Source organism: Lissotriton helveticus, chromosome 9 (genome assembly GCF_964261635.1).
Source record: "Lissotriton helveticus chromosome 9, aLisHel1.1, whole genome shotgun sequence".
Classification (NCBI taxonomy): domain Eukaryota; kingdom Metazoa; phylum Chordata; class Amphibia; order Caudata; family Salamandridae; genus Lissotriton; species Lissotriton helveticus.
In genome coordinates, this window is record NC_136070.1 from 134,491,890 (window position 1) to 134,510,459 (window position 18,570).

The 18,570-nt window shown below is 44.2% G+C and overlaps 1 protein-coding gene across 4 annotated transcripts in view; it reads right to left on the reverse strand.

Moving 5' to 3' along the window:
• The window catches only part of GANC (glucosidase alpha, neutral C), a 360,817-nt gene that overhangs the window by 259,279 nt on the left and 82,968 nt on the right, over positions 1-18,570 (reverse strand). For all 4 annotated transcript variants that reach the window (XR_013600863.1, XM_078659630.1, XM_078659632.1 and 1 more), the window contains 2 exons: positions 10,246-10,373; positions 3,807-3,989 (listed from right to left, as the gene is read on the reverse strand). Coding sequence is in view for 3 of the 4 variants with exons in the window: in XM_078659630.1 (XP_078515756.1) it covers positions 3,807-3,989; positions 10,246-10,373 (311 nt within the window). In the remaining variant the exon portion in view is untranslated. The remainder of the gene's footprint in view (positions 1-3,806; positions 3,990-10,245; positions 10,374-18,570) is intronic.

Genomic DNA, 18,570 nt, shown 5'->3' on the forward strand with positions numbered 1-18,570 from the left:
TTTCTGTATTTGTTTTTGCTCTCATTTGTTCTTATTCATCTGCTATGGAGTGTGGGTGTGGTATCTGGGATAATCTGTCTAGTCTTTCTATTATAGAATTATTCCATGGTTCTGCCTTGACATGTTTGAGGGCACACTGTTATTAGGGTTCCATGTGGAACAGTTGAACCTGGAGATCTGTTTTAAGTTTAGGGTACTGGAGGCCAAGTACCACATACTCATTTGCCATCGATATTGAACCAAATAGTTTTCTCTAGCCCTAAGATGGACTTCCAAATATTTGTGATGTTTCCAGCCCAGAACGCAGTTTAATTCGGCTGGTGAAGACGTGCTATCAGTAGTCTAAACAGTGTATGCATAGCTAAACAGACAAACAGGAAGATAGGTAGATAGATAGATAGAGAGACAGAATTTGCAGAAGCTCCAAAAGCAATCAATGTGCCATTTATTAACTTGAAATAAATACAAAAGATAATACATCATCACCTTCAGTAAATCAGATTCACAAATGTATTCATATTAGAAACATGATGGTATTCATATGCACTAACAGCAAAACTAGCAACGTTGTTGTGAAGGGGTGCTCCAAATAGGGAAGGGAGGCAGTGCTCAAAGATGTGCATAAGTAAGGGTTGATAGAGAAAGGCAGGGCAGTGTGCAATATATACATCAAAACTGATTGGAAACCTATCCAGCCACTTCGTAGGCTAAACACACATGAAAAACTATAGTATTGTAATGACACAGTTAAGCAATCATTGTTGTCTATATGTGGTGATGAAGCCTCCCTCGTAAGAACACAAATTTCCTGCTCAAATCCTATGGGATCGAAACATTGACGGCTTTATTTTATGTTTAATAACAAAGGGGGGTCCAAGGGAATATTTAACGACCAATCAGTGCTACAACCCTTATGACTTATATGAATACCGACTAACTAGTAGCAAGGGGTCAAACTAGAAAAAGGAAGAAAAAGGATGTGTGCCTGTGTATAAGATAGCAAAATCAAGCACTGGGTACTCTCCATCAGTTTCGAGATGTCCCCATCAGAGTCCCAACCTGTACCGCCCTACATCATTTGGGAACCAGTCCCACAACAGATGGGAAGATATACCCAATGTAAGATTTGGCCAGACTTAGCCGAATCTAACATCTAAGTCCCAACGTGTGTAAAAATGTTCGAATTGGTATCAGGCGGGAGCTGAAGAGCAGTGCTAAATAGTGAAAATCAAAACAGTGTTAAAGTGATAAGGTATAAAATTGGGTAAGAAGGAGGAAAAATATTTTAATAGGCACCTCCCTTTCCCAACATTTTTACACACGTTGGGACTTAGATGTTAGATTCGGCTAAGTCTGGCCAAATCTTACATTGGGAATATCTTCCCATCTGTTGTGTGACTGGTTCCCAAATGATGTAGGGCGGTACAGGTTGGGACTCTGATGGGGACATCTCGAAACTGATGGAGAGTACCCAGTGATTGATTTTGCTATCTTATACACAGGCACACATCCTTTTTCAGGCTTTATTTTATGACCATGTATATATTGCACACTGTCCTTCCATTCTCCATCAACTCTAACTTATGCTTTCGTTAAAGCAGGGAGGTTTGGGTGCCCCGGATATGGATCTTTATGCTTTATGCGCCCAGGCTCAATTTCGAAACTGATGCCATGGCTCCTATCCCACTGAAGGTAGCGAGTTATCAACAATTACATCGCCCGCGCGGAGATATCGATACAGCTGGTATACTGCGTTGGGCTTGGGACACGCTGCGCAAGAGAGCAGACATTCCGGTGCCGTATGCCCCCTCCATCCCCCTAGTGCAGAATCCAATGCTGCCTTGCATCTAGGATGGCGTCAGTAAAACACTGGAATGAAAGACTCCACACATTCGCTGATCTGTACCCCCCCCCCCCCCCCCCGAGGAGACTGAGGGGCAAGCGGTGTAATTTGCCGAACTCTTCCTATATCATAAGCTACGAGCGGCTTGCCGCGCCCTTTGAGACGGATTCCCGTTGGCCTCTCTGCCGCTGCCCGCATTGGAGAACCTGTTGAGATCCCCAGCTCCCCTAAAACTCATTACACGATTGTACACACACATGCAAAGCACTGCCCGGTTGGTGACACCTAAGTCCCTGTAGAACTGGTACAGCGAACTTCCTATTGTATTGACGGAGGCACAATGGGAATTCTGCTGTGGGCAGCTTACAGAGCTCTCCCCGAACTATAAGCTTAAATTAATTCACTTTACATTTTTACATAGATTTTATAAAACACCTGTGAGTCTATATCGCATGGGCATCAAAGACGATGGGAGCTGCTACCGCTGCAGATACACTCCCGCCTCATTTATACATGTAGCATGGGTTTGTCCCAAAATTGCTGAATTCTGGTCACATGTTTTCACCTCAGTAAATCAAATTCTAAGCACGACAAACACCCCGTCCCCCATAATAGCCCTGTTAGGTTATGTTAAGGACCCACCGCCTAAGCTACGTAAACTGAATGCACTCCTTTTATTGTTCGCCAAAAGGCAAGTCGCGGTCCACTGGGGCAGGAGAAGGGTGCCCTCCATCAAGGGGTGGCTTGCAGATGTTACATATGGTCACACGCAGCTGAACACATTCTGGGAGCTTATGCCCTCTACTTCTAGGCCTCAAAATATTTGGGAACCATTCCTGACATGAGTGCAGCAACAATAAGAAGCTACTGAGGAGGCAAGTGTGGGTGAAACTCAGACTGAGGCACCGCAGTGATGGGATATAGTTTGTCATCTGCTTTTGAGTCTGTTCCCCTTCCTAAAAACTCTGAGAACGCGGAGTTATTAGACTGAGTTGGAGATATATTGGACCTCCTGTGTGATTCTATGGACTGAGAACTCAATTTGTTCGTTTATTTCAGCTGATGCTTACAACTACGTGAATATACGATAAATAGGTATTTTTACATTGGATGTGGATGGGAGAGGTGGGCGCAATTACAGATGTATTATGTAATGTGTAGATTGTGACTGGCTAACCCCTTGTGCAGTTTTGATACAATGCTGGCCAGTTGTGTTGTAAAATGACATTTCTTTGAAAATGTCAATAAAAAAAACTGAAAAAAACCCCTAACTTATGCACATCTTTGAGCACTCCCTCCCTTCACTATTTGGAGCACCCCTTCACAACAATGTTGATATTTTTCCAGTTATTGAATATGAATACTATCATGTTTCTAATATGAATACATTTGTGAATCTGATTTACTGAAGGTGATGATGTATTATTTTTTGTATTTGTTTAATGTATTACCACTGTGACCATTTCATTTTGTACTGTACTTTACCCGGGTCCGGTGGTTGTCTGGGTTCCCCCGTTGTTTTGTAACTATCATGACACATTGAAGCGAGGTCCCGAGAGTGCCATAAATTCCCTCCCTTTCTTCAACAATGTTACTCTAAGCATAATAATTCATCTCATATATTAGGAGCTACAACTTCAAAATGCTACAGTTTTAAGCAACACAGGTTTCTGGCAAAATTCTAGGGATTAACCGTTGCTCAAAACAACATGTGAGAACCTGCTTGGCAAAAAAGTTAATTAAAAGCAAAGTAGAATGAGAACTGATAGGAAAGACAAGTAGGGAAAAGATCAAAGTTTGTGTATGGCTGGGAGGGGTGGGCAGAAAAGAGGCACACTAAATGAGTTGTTCATAGATTGCAAAAACATTCAGAGGGCACTGGATTTCCATCTTTGCTCATGTACTGCTGCTTTCCTACCCATTACAGCATTTCTGGACAGTGCCATAGACATCATGAACATACCTGTTTTTGAGTGGCGGCAACAGATGTTCAAAGTACAAAAGTCCAAGGCTGTTTATACTCAGCAAGATGTCATCCATTGACAATACATCTATCTGGAATGGATTTGCAGTGATCTTAATCTTATGCTCCCCTTTTTCACATACCAATATCACACAGTTACTGTCCTCCTGGACTTTAGTCAGCCTAGACCAATAAAATACTTGTGTTAGAGATCAATAAAACAATATTATTAAGCAGTCTAGATGAAGAAGAGGTATTATTTAAGTGACGCTTAAACAATCCAGCAGGTAACTGTTAAAATTGAATATTGTAGTTACACATTTTGCAGATTATTTTTGGACATTATGGACAATATATCTGCAATGCAATCACATAATTGGCAACATATTATTTTGCACTTTAAAGGTGGTCCACCTGAGATAAGCTCCTTTTTGTATGATCCCGCACTTATGTGTTGCTTTGCAAGATTTAAAACCAATGGGCTCTTATTGGCAAGTTACAAAATACACAGGAACACCACATATGAGATTCCAGTGCCACACAGCTCAAACAGTAGCTCTGAACAATCTAGTGAATAGCCTGACATTGTTAATACTACTGGTTCCAGTACCTGGATGGAGCTTTTTTACCTGCACACAGAGGACTACTGCATGCCTGATCTAAGGCTCTAAAGGTGTATTTGGCTTCCCTCGCAACCTTCACTCATCAAAGAGACATAAGCTTTAACAAATCGGCAACAAGAGATGTGCTTAAGAATACTGCGCAGGGTCTCTGGTAACAATGTATCCTGCTTTCCGCACCAAGGTTGCTTTTCTACCACTCTGGGTATTCTATGCATTGAAACGGTTCTTCAACATGGAGCGACCTTGATTGCTGGAGATGGAGATAAGCGAAAAATAAATGTAATAACTTATATGCAAAAAAGGGAGACCTTCAATGTGCCAGCAACCAAAACTCATTAGTATCAGCCAAAAAAGCACCAAGCAGCCACACCCAACCATCGCCTTAACAAACGTTCCACAGTCATGGAACACATTCCCCTCCTTTCTAACAAAAACATAAAGTTCAAACACATAAACTTAATGGTCTAGCCCAGGACCAGGGTTCAATTCCCTGCCTCGGCGGGTCTTAGGCTCAAAATTCCACGGACCGGATAATTCTTGCCTCGGTGCCTATTCTAATCATGGAGTCCCACTCTGCAACTCTGGGCAATAGCTTGCTTAATCTCCACAACGGCCCCCACAACGCTAAGGATGCCTGGCCTCCACCTTGGGGGTGCCCAGGAGTGGACACCTCACAGGGAAAGCCAGGATGGGTTCCACAGCGGTATTCGTACAAGCGCCTTGAGACCCTTGCGGGTGAGTAGTGCGCTATACAAGTATCAATTTACAATGATTTCTAATTGGATTGCGGATGGACCACAAGTATTTTGTGGATACAGATCTCTCTTCTTTTCACCATGTGTTGAGCTTTCTGGAGGCAATTCATTCCATTCTTGTTGCGGCCCATTGTTCTGTTGCTTCCAGTATTCTTGTGGAGTGATATCTTCTTTGAAACCTTTTTTTCCTCTTATTCATTACGTTTACAGGACCAGCATCACAACTCTTATTCTTTGATACCTTCTACCTTTCAATATTCTTTATTTCCACCCATGGTCCATGGCATGCGTTCTCCCTTCTGGGTGGGTCACACATGTTGAGGCCTCTGACGATGCACACCTTGCATTTTGACCGTCACAATATCCCCAGGCACTATTGGCACAAGCTTTGCCCTCTTCCTTTCATCAAAGTTCTCCACATTAGACACATTTTCTGTATTACTTTCATTATTTGTTTTGTGTGCTACTCTTGTTACTTGTGTTGATGTTTGATATCTGCTTACCAAGGGCTCATGTTGCTTTGTGGTATTCATCCAATCATGAGTTCAAAGGGTGAGAACAAAGTGACTTTCTTAGTGGTACTTCTGTGTGCATACAATATTTCTTGGATTGTTGTTTCCACATTCAAAACTGCTTATTGCCATTAGTATTGTCCCTTTTATCATTATGTTCATCCTTTCTGTTGCCCATTGGTCTGGGGTACTATGATGTTGTTTTGGGGTCTGGTTACATTGCAATCAAGTTATTGGGCTTGATTTAGATCTCGGTGGACAGGTTACTCTGCCCTCTTCCTTTCATTAAAGTTCTCCACATTAGACACATTTTCTGTATTACCTTCATTATTTATTTTGTGTGCTACTCTTGTTACTTGTGTTGATGTTTGATATCTGCTTATCAAGGGCTCATGTTGCTTTGTGGTATTCATCCAATCATGGGTTCAAAGGGTGAGAACAAAGTGACTCTTTTAGTGGTACTTCTGTGTGTATAGAATATCTCTTGGATTGTTGTTTCCACATTCAAAACTGCTAATTGCCATTAGTATTGTCCCTTTTATCATTATGTTCATCCTTTATGTTGCCCATTGCTCTGGAGGTACTATGATGTTGTTTTGGGGTCTGATTACATTGCAATCCAGTTATTGGGCTTGATTTAGATCTCGGTGGACAGGTTACTCTGACACAAGAGTGACAGATATCGCGTCCGCCTAAATATAAATCCCATAGGATATAATGGGATTTATATTTCAGTGGACTGTATATCTGTCTCCGTTATGTCTGGTAGTCGGACATGGGGATCCCGTATCCTCAGCACCTCTTGTTCTGTTATTCCACAGCTGGTCTTTTGTTATCAAAGGGCTAAGGGTATGCTCCTTTTTGGTTCTTTGTTGGTTGTTGGTGGTAAACATTTTTGTCTATCTCCTGCTATTTTTACTGCTGGAGTAGATGACCTTCCCTGGTCTTTCTGAGCAGTAACAGGCCCATTATTCATTTTAAGCTGGTTGATTGTAGCTGCTGTTTTTGGGGCTTCAGAAGAGTCCTTCAGAGTTAATTTTATGACTTTGGAATTCCTCTGCACTTTATTGTGTGGTTCTAATCTCCAACTTATCTTTCTTGAGCTATTTTCTACACACTATAGTTATTTGTAAGCAGATGTGGGGGGTGTGCTACGTTGGATTTTGACTTTTACTGCCTGCTCCTTCCTTTTCTAGATTCAAGCTTTTTGTGCTCTTTTTCGGTCGTCTCTTTTTGATCATGAAGCTCATTACTACTCCCTTCCATTGCCACTTCTTGATCAAGGATCCTCTTGAAATTTTTTACATTTTCATGTACCTTATGGATAAATGATTACAAAAAGGTTATTCCTCTTACGCTTGTCTTACACATTTTTGAGTTTGCGACTGCTTGTGGGATCTAAGGTTCATAAGTCTGACCAGTTCATATTGTAGTGTACTCTATTGATTTGTGATTTGATTGCCTATTGATTCCCCGCCCCAATTTGCTCTTCCAGCAGAAGAATGACTCTTGTAAATTTCAAGCTCCCTTGTTTGGAGAGTTGACTCGGTTTACCAGTAGTGGCCGGTACCTGGGCAAAGTGGCGGGCGGGGGGAGGAGGAAACCAGGGCCAGACAAAGAAAATAAAAAATAAAAATAACTTACCTGCACCCACTCTCCGATCAGGCTCCGACGCTCCCATCTGACTGTGCACTGGAGGCACAGGCCCCCAGAATCCTCTGCCCCCAATCCTGACGCTGCATGAAAGCAGCTTCAGGATTAGTCTGAGTTACGTGGGTTTGCGCTCCCAGGTAGACTGGGAGCCTGTGCCTGCTCTCTCCAACCCAGCAACGCAGCTGGGGTTGGAGAGAGCTTCAGTGTGCATGTCAGTTTGGCCGCCCTGAGACGGCCGGCCAAACCGCCATGGCCACTGATCACTGTGCAAAACAATCCTCCACCAGCCTGTCGTCCCTGGCCCCGCCCCAAGCCCCAGTTCCAACAGGCAGAATAAAATGATAATAAACAAGTGTTTAATATTGTTTTGTTTTTCAGTTTTTTGTCTGCTGGTGGGGAGGCGATGCGCAGAGGAACCGCCGCCAGGGCTTACTAAGGTTTCCTGGTGCAGCTTTTGCTCTTGGTGCAAGTGGAACATGAGGTTAAAGACTGTTTTATCTTCTCTGGATTCTCTTCAGCGGTGGGTTTGGGGAGAGCAATGTCTTATTTGCTTGTCGTTCTGAAAGGAAGGGAAGCACATCCTGAGTACATTGTGTCCTCTCGTACGCAGTGAACCAGTTGATGGTATGCTGGTATGTGTTTCCTTTACAATTGCTTGTGTGCACAATTTTGTTTTTTTATTTTTATTTTTTGGGCCGTCGCTGGAAATGTACACAGCAGCCATGTGTACCTGCCACTCACTGATTGCTTTTGGATGGCAGTGCTCTCGGGTGATGTTTAATCTATGACTGTGTCTATGGTCCTGATTGAAGTCAGGGCAGCTGTGGATACACGCATGCCTGCTTCGCTCTCAGAGTTAGAATTAGTTGTGGCACAAATGTATGATGTTTTGCTCGAGGTTCAGCATTGCATCAGCCCCCTGCCTATGCAGTTCGTTCAAGTAATAGCTGGCATGTTGAGCATACAGCTTGCAGGTATTTGATATGGGGCAGAAATGGGGGAACAATAGAAGCAACTGTTGAGAGTGCTGTAGAGAGAACTGTAATTGTAAATGAGATCATTAGGTGTTCTTCAGATCGGGTCATGTTTCAGTTGATTTTTTACTTGCTACTTAGCATAGGACCTGCCATCTTCCTGCATGGGGGCTGTAACTTCATGTAAGAATAGATGTAGCAGGGCACTGGACAGTAGAGAGCAGGTAGGTCGGTAGACAGTGATAGGTGGACAGGCCGATCAGTAGATTGGTGGATAAGCAGTGGACAAAAGACAAATAGTAAGCAAGTGGTAGGCAAGAAGATAAGTAGTGACTAAGATTAACTATTAAAGCATTATGACAGAATGTAACTCTGCACTCCCACTCAGAGATACTTTTGATTTTCTTGGTCTGCTTAAAACCACTGTTGCTTGTTACTATTACTGCTGCTGTCCAGCACTGTCAAGCTCTTTCACCCAGTTGTTTATTAACTGCCACGGGTGACACCAGTTACACTGGTTAACACTTGTGCAGCACTGGTTTAGCACTGCTTTTGCAGCTGCTCTCAATTATACAGTGCTGCTAAAGGAGCCGGTGGAAACTTCCTAATTTCCCCTCCTAGTTACCTCCTCATTTCTTGGTGTCTCAGTTCCCACTAATCACAGCTCATCAGTACTCACATTATATACAATTTTCAGAGACTTGTGCTGTATGGATTATGCGTTCTAAGTTGCTTGTAGTTGCCAGTAAACATGGTACACCCATAAAGTTTCACTTTGTAAATGCTTTGTCAGCACTTACATCAGACTCTTCCCTGGGCCTGTAATGCCGCACTCCTACACAGCCTCACACAGGCCATCAGGAGTTCTGCCTCACAGTTGATCCTACTTGCTGTATATGGATCTGGCGGTAAAGTTGAAGTGCAGTTAGGGGCCTTGGCACAGGAATTTCAGGCCAGGTTTTAAATGCTGGTGAGAGGAGGGAGGAGAGGTACAGCATAGGAGAGGTTGGACCACGCCTAGTTCTGGACCCGCTAGACGCACCTGACCTCATCTGCAAGCAATCTCAATGGTGAGTCAGAAGGATTGCAGCACGGAGGTGGTCTGCCATTCAATAGCCCTCAGATGCAGTCCAGGTTCCACAAGCCAGGGCCATCTCCCCGAAAGCTGCGAATAATTTGGGGATGGAGTGGAGAAGTAGACTGCATAAGCGATTATGCTGGCCATGTCCACTCGCACACGGATCTGCCCGCTCACGATAGGCACCTAGTTTCCTGAAGTCTCCTGTGATTTCCACTTCAGTCAAAGAATCATGCTACCTTTCAATCGTTTACCTTTGGATAAAGCAGAACAGATTCTTTAGTCTCTACCAAATTTACTTAACCCATGAGTAAGAAACATAGACCAATGTCACCAGTCAATGAAATTTGACCAGCCAATCTCTAATTAACAAAAGAACAACGTTTTCTAGAACATCCCAACAATGTTGTGCTTAAGCCGCATGGCTCTGATAATAGGGCTGGTGGCCTATAAATCAACCTACTTTAATGGACTCACGATGCAGTCGCTGCTGGTTGAAAAGGGATAATTGAATGGGAGCAAGACTGTGTTTGAATGTTCAGATCTCAAAGCTCTCAGCTCCAAAAATCATTCTGAAGCATATTGACCACTGAAAAAATTGATTAAGATGATGAATCATATTGTCATCTACTCCCATATTACTACCAGTATTACTACCAGTACACTCCCAAGGAATGGGAGCTGAATTCAGAGTTTAGAAATCTACTTGTGACTTATGCTAATACAACAGGCCCTCAAGTCTTAGTGATGCCTGACTAGATAAATGTAACCCAAATAATAAGTACTTTCAAATACAATACATGCACCTCCTATTTTGTCAATACAACTTCTTAAAATATCTTACCTCTGGGTTGACGGTCTTTGTAGTATGACATCGGGGACCTCATATCTTGGTTTAAGCGGAGAGACCTCATTAATTTTTAGCCTTAATATGTTCTTCTCTATCCCAGAAATCTCAAGCAGAAGAGGGACCTGTCAAAAAACATGTGTCACTCACAGAGGTGTATTATACTGCAATCATTTGTTAAATGAACCTAACATAACTTTATGCATTGACAACTCGCTATACAGCAACACATTATTCCACATGAACTCGGGTTCTCTATGTTTGTTTACCTGTGACATCTATTTCCACTCTCAAAGCTGTAATCTGTACTGCAATCACATCTTTTTTGCTATAAAAGTTCTTATATTTAGTTAATGGAAAATTAAATGGTAAACAAATAAATGCCACAAGTATGAGTTTCTCTATAAATATGTTAAGAAACAAGGAATGGCAGCCATAAATGTCATTTTATTGCCTAACTAGCTTTAGCTCAAAGGAATGGGGCAGAAGCAAATTGTGTTCCTTTTATCTTGCTGGGCATGACTATCTCTTTCGTGTTCAATGTCTTGGTTCCTGTCACCTGGCGACCTTTATGAAGTTAACATCTGCCACAGGAGTACACAGATTAGTAAAACGCTTTGAGAAATATTAATGATTTGGAAATCTCAAATCTAAAACCAATAAACCAATTTCCATGAAAAAACAAGCAAGGCCATAACTACAAGTTTACAAAGTAAAATAATGAAAAAATATTGACATTGGAGTTGTAGGAATAATTTATAACAAATAATCCAGAAGTGGAATTGAATGTATGCAAGAACACACACTGAGTAAAAGCATATTAACACATATAGTTAGAAAATATTTGACTGATAATAAAATTATAAAAAGAATATTAATCGCTGCCATCCTCATCATCATTATAACAAAATAAAATCAGTGAACATTAACTAAAACAGATCTCTGGTCAAATGTTGTTGTTGGTGTCTCTTAATACTCATAATAATAATATTAATAATAATCAATATCACTTTTGACTGATAAGTTTAGGGCCGATCAGTTTAGATGGGTATTAGACAGGAATGGGTCTGTTGCACTCATTTCAACCTACATTTTTTGTTGAGCTCTAAGGATTTTTTTATACAACTGAGTACATTTCTCGCTCACAATCATTACCTTAAGGTAGGCTCCTTCTAACTTAAGAGAGACATTTTTATTACATTTTCTTTCTTAGCTAACTTATTTTTTTTTTAAAAATCAATTGATGAACACCTGCCATTACTGACCAGGGTATATTTTGTTCATTTCGTTGACCATGGATCACGCTTCTTGAGGGCAAGTTAAATAGCCCCTTTTCCTCTATTACAATTTCCTGTTTGTAGGCTTATCTGCAACCAAGTAACAACATTACCTATTTTTTGCATACTATTTAAGTTTATCATTACATGCTTGAAATGCATTATTTATAGATTTCAGATGGATTGCTTCTGCTTGTGTGATATGTTGATACTTGCTGTGACTGCAAGGGTGTTCTGCTTAAAGTGGGTGAATATATAAGCAAGTTAATCAGTTTCTATATCGAAAGGTTAAACTGCATTGGACAGTGATGGCTGGCTTCCTATCCCTGCAAGGTAACATTCATCAATGAGGTAAAGTCGGCAGCTGGTAAAATATGTAATCAATGCAGGAGAGTTGGTATCCATTTGAAAAGGTCTAACAGTTGGGGAAGACCAACATACTATGCTCATTAACAGAAACCTTAGAAAGCCACCAGTTAGAGGTAAATGACCTTGCAATGTAATATTGCACTGTTTATGACTTCACATATTACATCACTGATGCAATCTGAAATCTAAGGCAGTGCAAGTTATCCATAGGTCATTTATGTATAGCTGGTGAATTTCAGTGAACCTTATTTATACTATACACACACCTATATATACACACACATACACACACACATATATATTACCCATTGGCGGTAGTCACTGGGTAGTTATAGTTAGGTCAGCTGTAAAGCATTTTTTGTGTTGCTAATAACGTTGTCCTCGTTTGATGAATTTCCACAAAACTTTCCAAAAAGTACCTGTTTGTGCATGGAAAGTTTCTGTGTTCCATCGAGCAGGGGGGCGGGAAAAAAGAGGGGGACCTGTATGCATATTCCATAGAATTCTTAAGGCAGGGCTTCAGCAAAAACTGCTGAACTGAATTACACCAAATTTAGCAGGAAGTTAAATCTTGGTCCGCAGATTGGGCTTTTTGTGATTTGCTGTAAATCAGTTCAGTAGGTTTTGAAAAATTATGGATAAAATATAATCGAATATCGAGACAGTTGGGTCCACGACATGCTCAAGCGACTTTAGCGAGAGCTCCAGTTTAAAACCAGAGCATTCTGATTGGCCCAGAGAGCTTTATTTCGATTGGGCCATCGCGCTCCTGCGGGAGTCCGACTTCCCCTGAAGAAGGCACTCGGATTGACCCCCTGGGCCAAAAACAAAAAATCAGCAAAAATTGTTTTTTTTTTAAACATGGCAGCCGCTCCGCATTCATTAATTATAGGCCCTGGGGAGCCAACACCCAGGGCCGCATTCAATAGGGGGAGAGGGCCACATGGCCTGCCTACCCAAGCCTCTAAAAGCCACAGGGACCCCATCCCCAGGGGCCGCAGAGCAAATTAGAAGGGAGTGGCCCCATCTCTGACCCATTAATGTCCTCCCCCCGGAACTGGCTCACTAGCTATGTCCCGGGGAGCTTACCTCTCCCGTACATAGCAGTTTCCCTGCCTGCACCGGAGTGGGCAGAGAAACCTGGGGTTGCTCCCACTCGAAGGGAGCATTTTTGTGTCTCCCACCATGCGGGAGCTAACACAAAGTCTGCTCTTAGCCGGCTAGAGCTTTAAAAATGCTCCTGCAGCTGGAAGCAGACATTTGATTTATTTTCATGCCCGCACTGATGCGGGCTGGGAAACAGATAAAGATATTGCTCCTACCCAGAGGGAGCAGCATAGGGAGCAATTCTGGCTCCTGCAGCATGGGAGGAGCTGACTGGGGACACCCACCTTTAAGTAATGAGGCCCCGGGGGATGGGGTCTCCAGAACCAGTAACAACTCTAGGAGGGGGCCTAGTGGACCCCTACCTTTTATTTCTAGTAATGGCCCTGGGGAATAGGGTCCCCACGGCCTAACAATGCTCAGGGTGGGGTGCCATGCTGCCTCCAGCCCTTTAATTAAAACAAAACAGCCTTGGAGGTTGGGGTCCTGTGGGCCTAATAAGGCTCGGGGAGGGGAGCCAGATGCGAAGGGGCGAACTGGCTGAGAGGTCAGGAGTGTGCTCCCTCCCTGTTTCCTGTTTAGGGCTCCTGTGAGCCTCTGTAGCTGACAAGCTATAGGCGAAGCAACTCCGCGCCTGAGAGGCAACGAAGCCTGGATTGTTTGGCAGCCTCTTAGCCACCTTTAACTGATCTCTACTGATGAAGGATACTATCCAGAAACACGAGCCATGTTTCGTGTCTAGAGACACCTTTTACTAAGCACCTGCTTGCACCAACCTTGGTGTAATACTTACAAACTGTGTCCTGAATCGTGTGAACTGCATGTACCAGAATGCGAAGGGGCGACCCGGCTGAGAGGTCAGGAGTGTCCTCCCTCCCTGTTTCCTGTTTAGGGCTCCCGTGAGCCTCCGTAGCTGACGAGCTATAGGGGAAGCACCTCCGCGCCCGAGAGGCAACAAAGCCTGGATTGTTTGGCAGCCTCTTAGCCACCTTAAACTGATCTCTACTGATGAAGGATACTATCCAGAAACACGAGCCATGTCTCGTGTCTAGAGACACCTTTTACTAAGCACCTGCTTGCACCAACCTAGGTGTAATACTTACGAACTTTGTCCTGAATTGTGAGAACTGCATGTACCAGAATGCAAAGGGGCGACCCGGGTGAGAGGTCAGGAGTGTGCTCCCTCCCCGTTTCCTGTTTAGGGCTCCTGTGAGCCTCCGTAGCTGACAAGCTATAGGCGAAGCACCTCCACGCCCGAGAGGCAACGAAGCCTGGATTGTTTGGCAGCCTCTTAGCCACCTTAAACTGATCTCTACTGATGAAGGATACTATCCAGAAACACAAGCCATGTCTCGTGTCTAGAGACACCTTTTACTAAGCACCTGCTTGCACCAACCTTGGTGTAATACTTACGAACTTTGTCCTGAATCGTGTGAACTGCATGTACCAGAATGCGAAGGGGTGACCCGGCTGAGAGGTCAGGAGTGTGCTCCCTTCTTGTTTCCTGTTTAGGGCTCCTGTGAGCCTCCGTAGCTGACGAGCTATAGGCGAAGCACCTCCGCGCCCGAAAGGCAACAAAGCCTGGATTGTTTGGCAGCCTCTTAGCCACCTTAAACTGATCTCTACTGATGAAGGATACTATCCAGAAACACGAGCCATGTCTCATGTCTAGAGACACCTTTTACTAAGCACCTGCTTGCACCAACCTTGGTGTAATACTTACAAACTTTGTCCTGAATCGTGTGAACTGCATGTACCAGAATGCGAAGGGGCGACCAGGCTGAGAGGTCAGGAGTGTGCTCCCTCCCTGTTTCCTGTTTAGGGCTCCTGTGAGCCTCCGTAGCTGACGAGCTATAGGCTAAGCACCTCCGCGCCCGAGAGGCAACGAAGCCTGGATTGTTTGGCAGTCTCTTAGCCACCTTAAACTGATCTCTACTGATGAAGGATACTATCCAGAAACAAAAGCCATGTCTCGTGTCTAAAGACACCTTTTACTAAGCACCTGCTTGCACCAACCTTGGTGTAATACTTACGAACTTTGTCCTGAATCGTGTGAACTGCATGTACCAGAATGCGAAGGGGCGACCCGGCTGAGAGGTCAGGAGTGTGCTCCCTCCCTGTTTCCTGTTTAGGGCTCCCGTGAGCCTCCGTAGCTGACGAGCTATAGGCGAAGCACCTCCGCGCCCGAGAGGCAACGAAGCCTGGATTGTTTGGCAGCCTCTTAGCCACCTTAAACTGATCTCTACTGATGAAGGATACTATCCAGAAACACGAGCCATGTCTCGTGTCTAGAGACACCTTTTACTAAGCACCTGCTTGCACCAACCTTGGTGTAATACTTACGAACTTTGTCCTGAATCGTGTGAACTGCATGTACCAGAATGCGAAGGGGCGACCCGGGCGAGAGGTCAGGAGTGTGCTCCCTCCCTGTTTCCTGTTTAGGGTTCCCATGAGCCTCCGCAGCTGACGAGCTATAGGCGAAGCACCTCCGCGCATGAGAGGCAACGAAGCCTGGATTGTTTGGCAGCCTCTTAGCCACCTTAAACTGATCTCTACTGATAAATGATACTATCCAGAAACTTGAGCCATGTCTCGTGTCTACAGACACCTTATACTAAGCACCTGCTTGCACCAACCTTGGTGTAATACTTACGAACTTTGTCCTGAATTGTGTGAACTGCATGTACCAGAATGCGAAGGGGCAACCCGGCTGAGAGGTCAGGAGTCTGCTCCCTCCCTGTTTCCTGTTTAGGGCTCCCGTGAGCCTCCGTAGCTGACGAGCTATAGGCGAAGCACCTCCGGGCCCGAGAGGAAACGAAGCCTGGATTGTTTGGCAGCCTCTTAGGCACCTTAAACTGATCTCTACTGATGAAGGATACTATCCAGAAACACGAGCCATGTCTCGTGTCTAGAGACACCTTTTACTAAGCACCTGCTTGCACCAACCTTGGTGTAATACTTACCAACTTTGACCTGAATCGTGTGAACTGCATGTACCAGAATGCGAAGGGGCGACCCGGCTGAGAGGTCAGGAGTGTGCTACCTCCCTGTTTCCAACTCTGGGAGGGGGCCTAATGGACCCCTACCTTTTATTTCTAGTAATGGCCCTGGGAAATGGGGTCCACGGCCTAACAAGGCTCAGGGTGGGGTGCCATGCTGCCTCCAGCCCTTTAATTAAAACAAAACAGCCTTGGAGGATGGGGTCCTCTGGGCCTAATAAGGCTTGGAGAGGGGGGCCACATGGCCCCCCGTTTCATAAAAAAAGGCCCTGGAAGATAGGGTCCCCAGGGCCTAATAATGCGCAGGGAGGGTGCAGGTACCTTTAATTCTTTTTAGAAGGCCCTTGTATATGTGGTTCCAGGGCCTAAACAGACTCCCCTTCTTTGAAACTTTTGGCCCTGGGTTGGGCTCTCCAGGACCTATAATGGTTAAGGGAGGTGGGCCCGCTGCCCCCCTCCTCTTTAAAAAAAACTAAAAAAAGAACCTGGAGAACGGAGTCCCCATGGTCTAATAAGGCTCAGGTAGAGGGACCACTGGGCAACTCTCTCCCCTTGAAAATACATAGGGCCCTGGGGTTCCTAAAAATGTAGTATGTGAAGTCATAAGTAGTGCATGGTGAGGGCACGATTTATAGTTTCTTCAGTAAAACTATTACTGCTGAATTTCAGGGGATTATGTTAAAACGTTTTGTTTTAACTTACATTTTCATCAAACTATAACTTTAACCTTTGGCTCTCTTCAGTGAATGTCTAAGAGTTTCTTTTAATGTCAAGTAAGATGTTATTACCATACGTGACTATAAGGTCACTTTAACTTTTGTTTGTTTCAGGGAATTTCTGGGGTGTTTGTAACGTAAAGTAATAAATTATTGGGAAACAGCATTTACAATGCACATTTAACCATGCATGCCATTTCCTTGCAAGCGGAACAATGGTTGCCTTAACCACACATATGCATGGTTAAGGCAGTCAGCGCACTAGATGCAGAGCGGATGGGCAGGGAGAAGAACAGGAAGTATCGGAACAGGAAGTATCGGAACAGGAAGGACCGGCACGTAGCTTGGTAAGTAGGGCTGGGACCAGGGGGTGGGAGGGGCTAGTCTTTAGGGCTGGGGCCGGTTTTAGGGCTCAGGACAGAGGGATGGTTTGGGGTAGTTTTTAGGGCTGGGGCCGTGTTTAGGGCTTCTGGTTTGGGGGAAGGAGCAGTTTTCAGGGCTGAGGGCCAGTTTTTGGGCTCAGGGCAGGGGACTGAGGTTGGGGTAGTTTTTTTGGGCTGGGGCCAGGTTTTAGGGTTCAGGTTAGGGAGTTGGGGTAGTTATTGGGGCTGGGGTGGGCAGATTGCAGAGCTGGGGGCCGGGTTTTAGGGTTCAGAACAGGGGGGATGGGGTGTGATCTTTACCATGCATATACCTTTAACAACCATGCCTTTACAACGAAATTCAATGTACAGGCATGCATGGTAAAGACGCGGTCATTGTTAAGACCGCGTGGTTAAGGCATGTGTCGTTTAAGGACTCATTGTCCCATCATAAAACCTAGATTATTACCATACCATACCATACCATATCAACCACTGCGCTGTGCATGGCCTTTAGCTATGAGCAGCGTGAGGTTGGGCACAGGGCCTAGCCTGAGGTCATGCCCTGCGCCTAATCTTTCATGAGCCACCAACCCCATGATTGAGCAACGTCCTGGCCCTCCCTCTTTTTTCGGGACGCTCTGGATCAGCTATTCCCCTGCGAATTTACACGGGTCGCTCTTGGTGTAGCGGTAGATCTGAAGTTTCACAGAATCACAGAAACAATATTTAATTTAAATATCACTCCAGAGTCTTTCTGGGCCCCGGCAACAAGGCCCAGAGGTTCAGGGTACCCCTACTTTGCACTCTTGTATGTTTTTTTTATTTCCTACGACACGGAGGCTGAATCAGCGAGTCCTAAAATGGGGGCACAACTTTTACGTTCAGGTTGTGGCCAGCCAATCAGACCCTGTAGTATGGACTTGCAGATCCTCCAAGAACGTGCTGTCGGGTGAAATATGCATACGTTTGAACATTCATTTCTCAAACACTACCAAACAGATTTGCACAAAATCACAAAAAATGCCATTTCTGGTTATAGTTCTAGCTTACTGCCAAATTTGGTGTAAATCCATTCAACCATTTTTCTGAATCGCTGTTCAATTTTTCTACAGAAAATTGCATGGGGGAAAATGCCTATTGGCCCGCTCATCCTCCTCCTCTTTTTCCTCTACCCTGCTTGCTGAATCACCCCAAAACTTTCCAGGAAGGAGCTACCGTGGATGAGACTTTTGTTGGAATGTTTAATGAAGATGCGTTAAACAGAGCCAAAGTTATTATCACACAATTTCCTATATCGCACAAAAAAATCCATTTCCTATAGAATCATTGCCCTAACACTGCCCATATATCGATCTATATATTATATATATATTATTTTTTTTCCCACTGACACAACAACGGTTACAGGGAAGTTATAGTTAGGCTGACATTTCACTCGTACAAAACCAGAGAAATTCAGCAGTTATAGTTAGGTGAGCTACCTATAACTCAT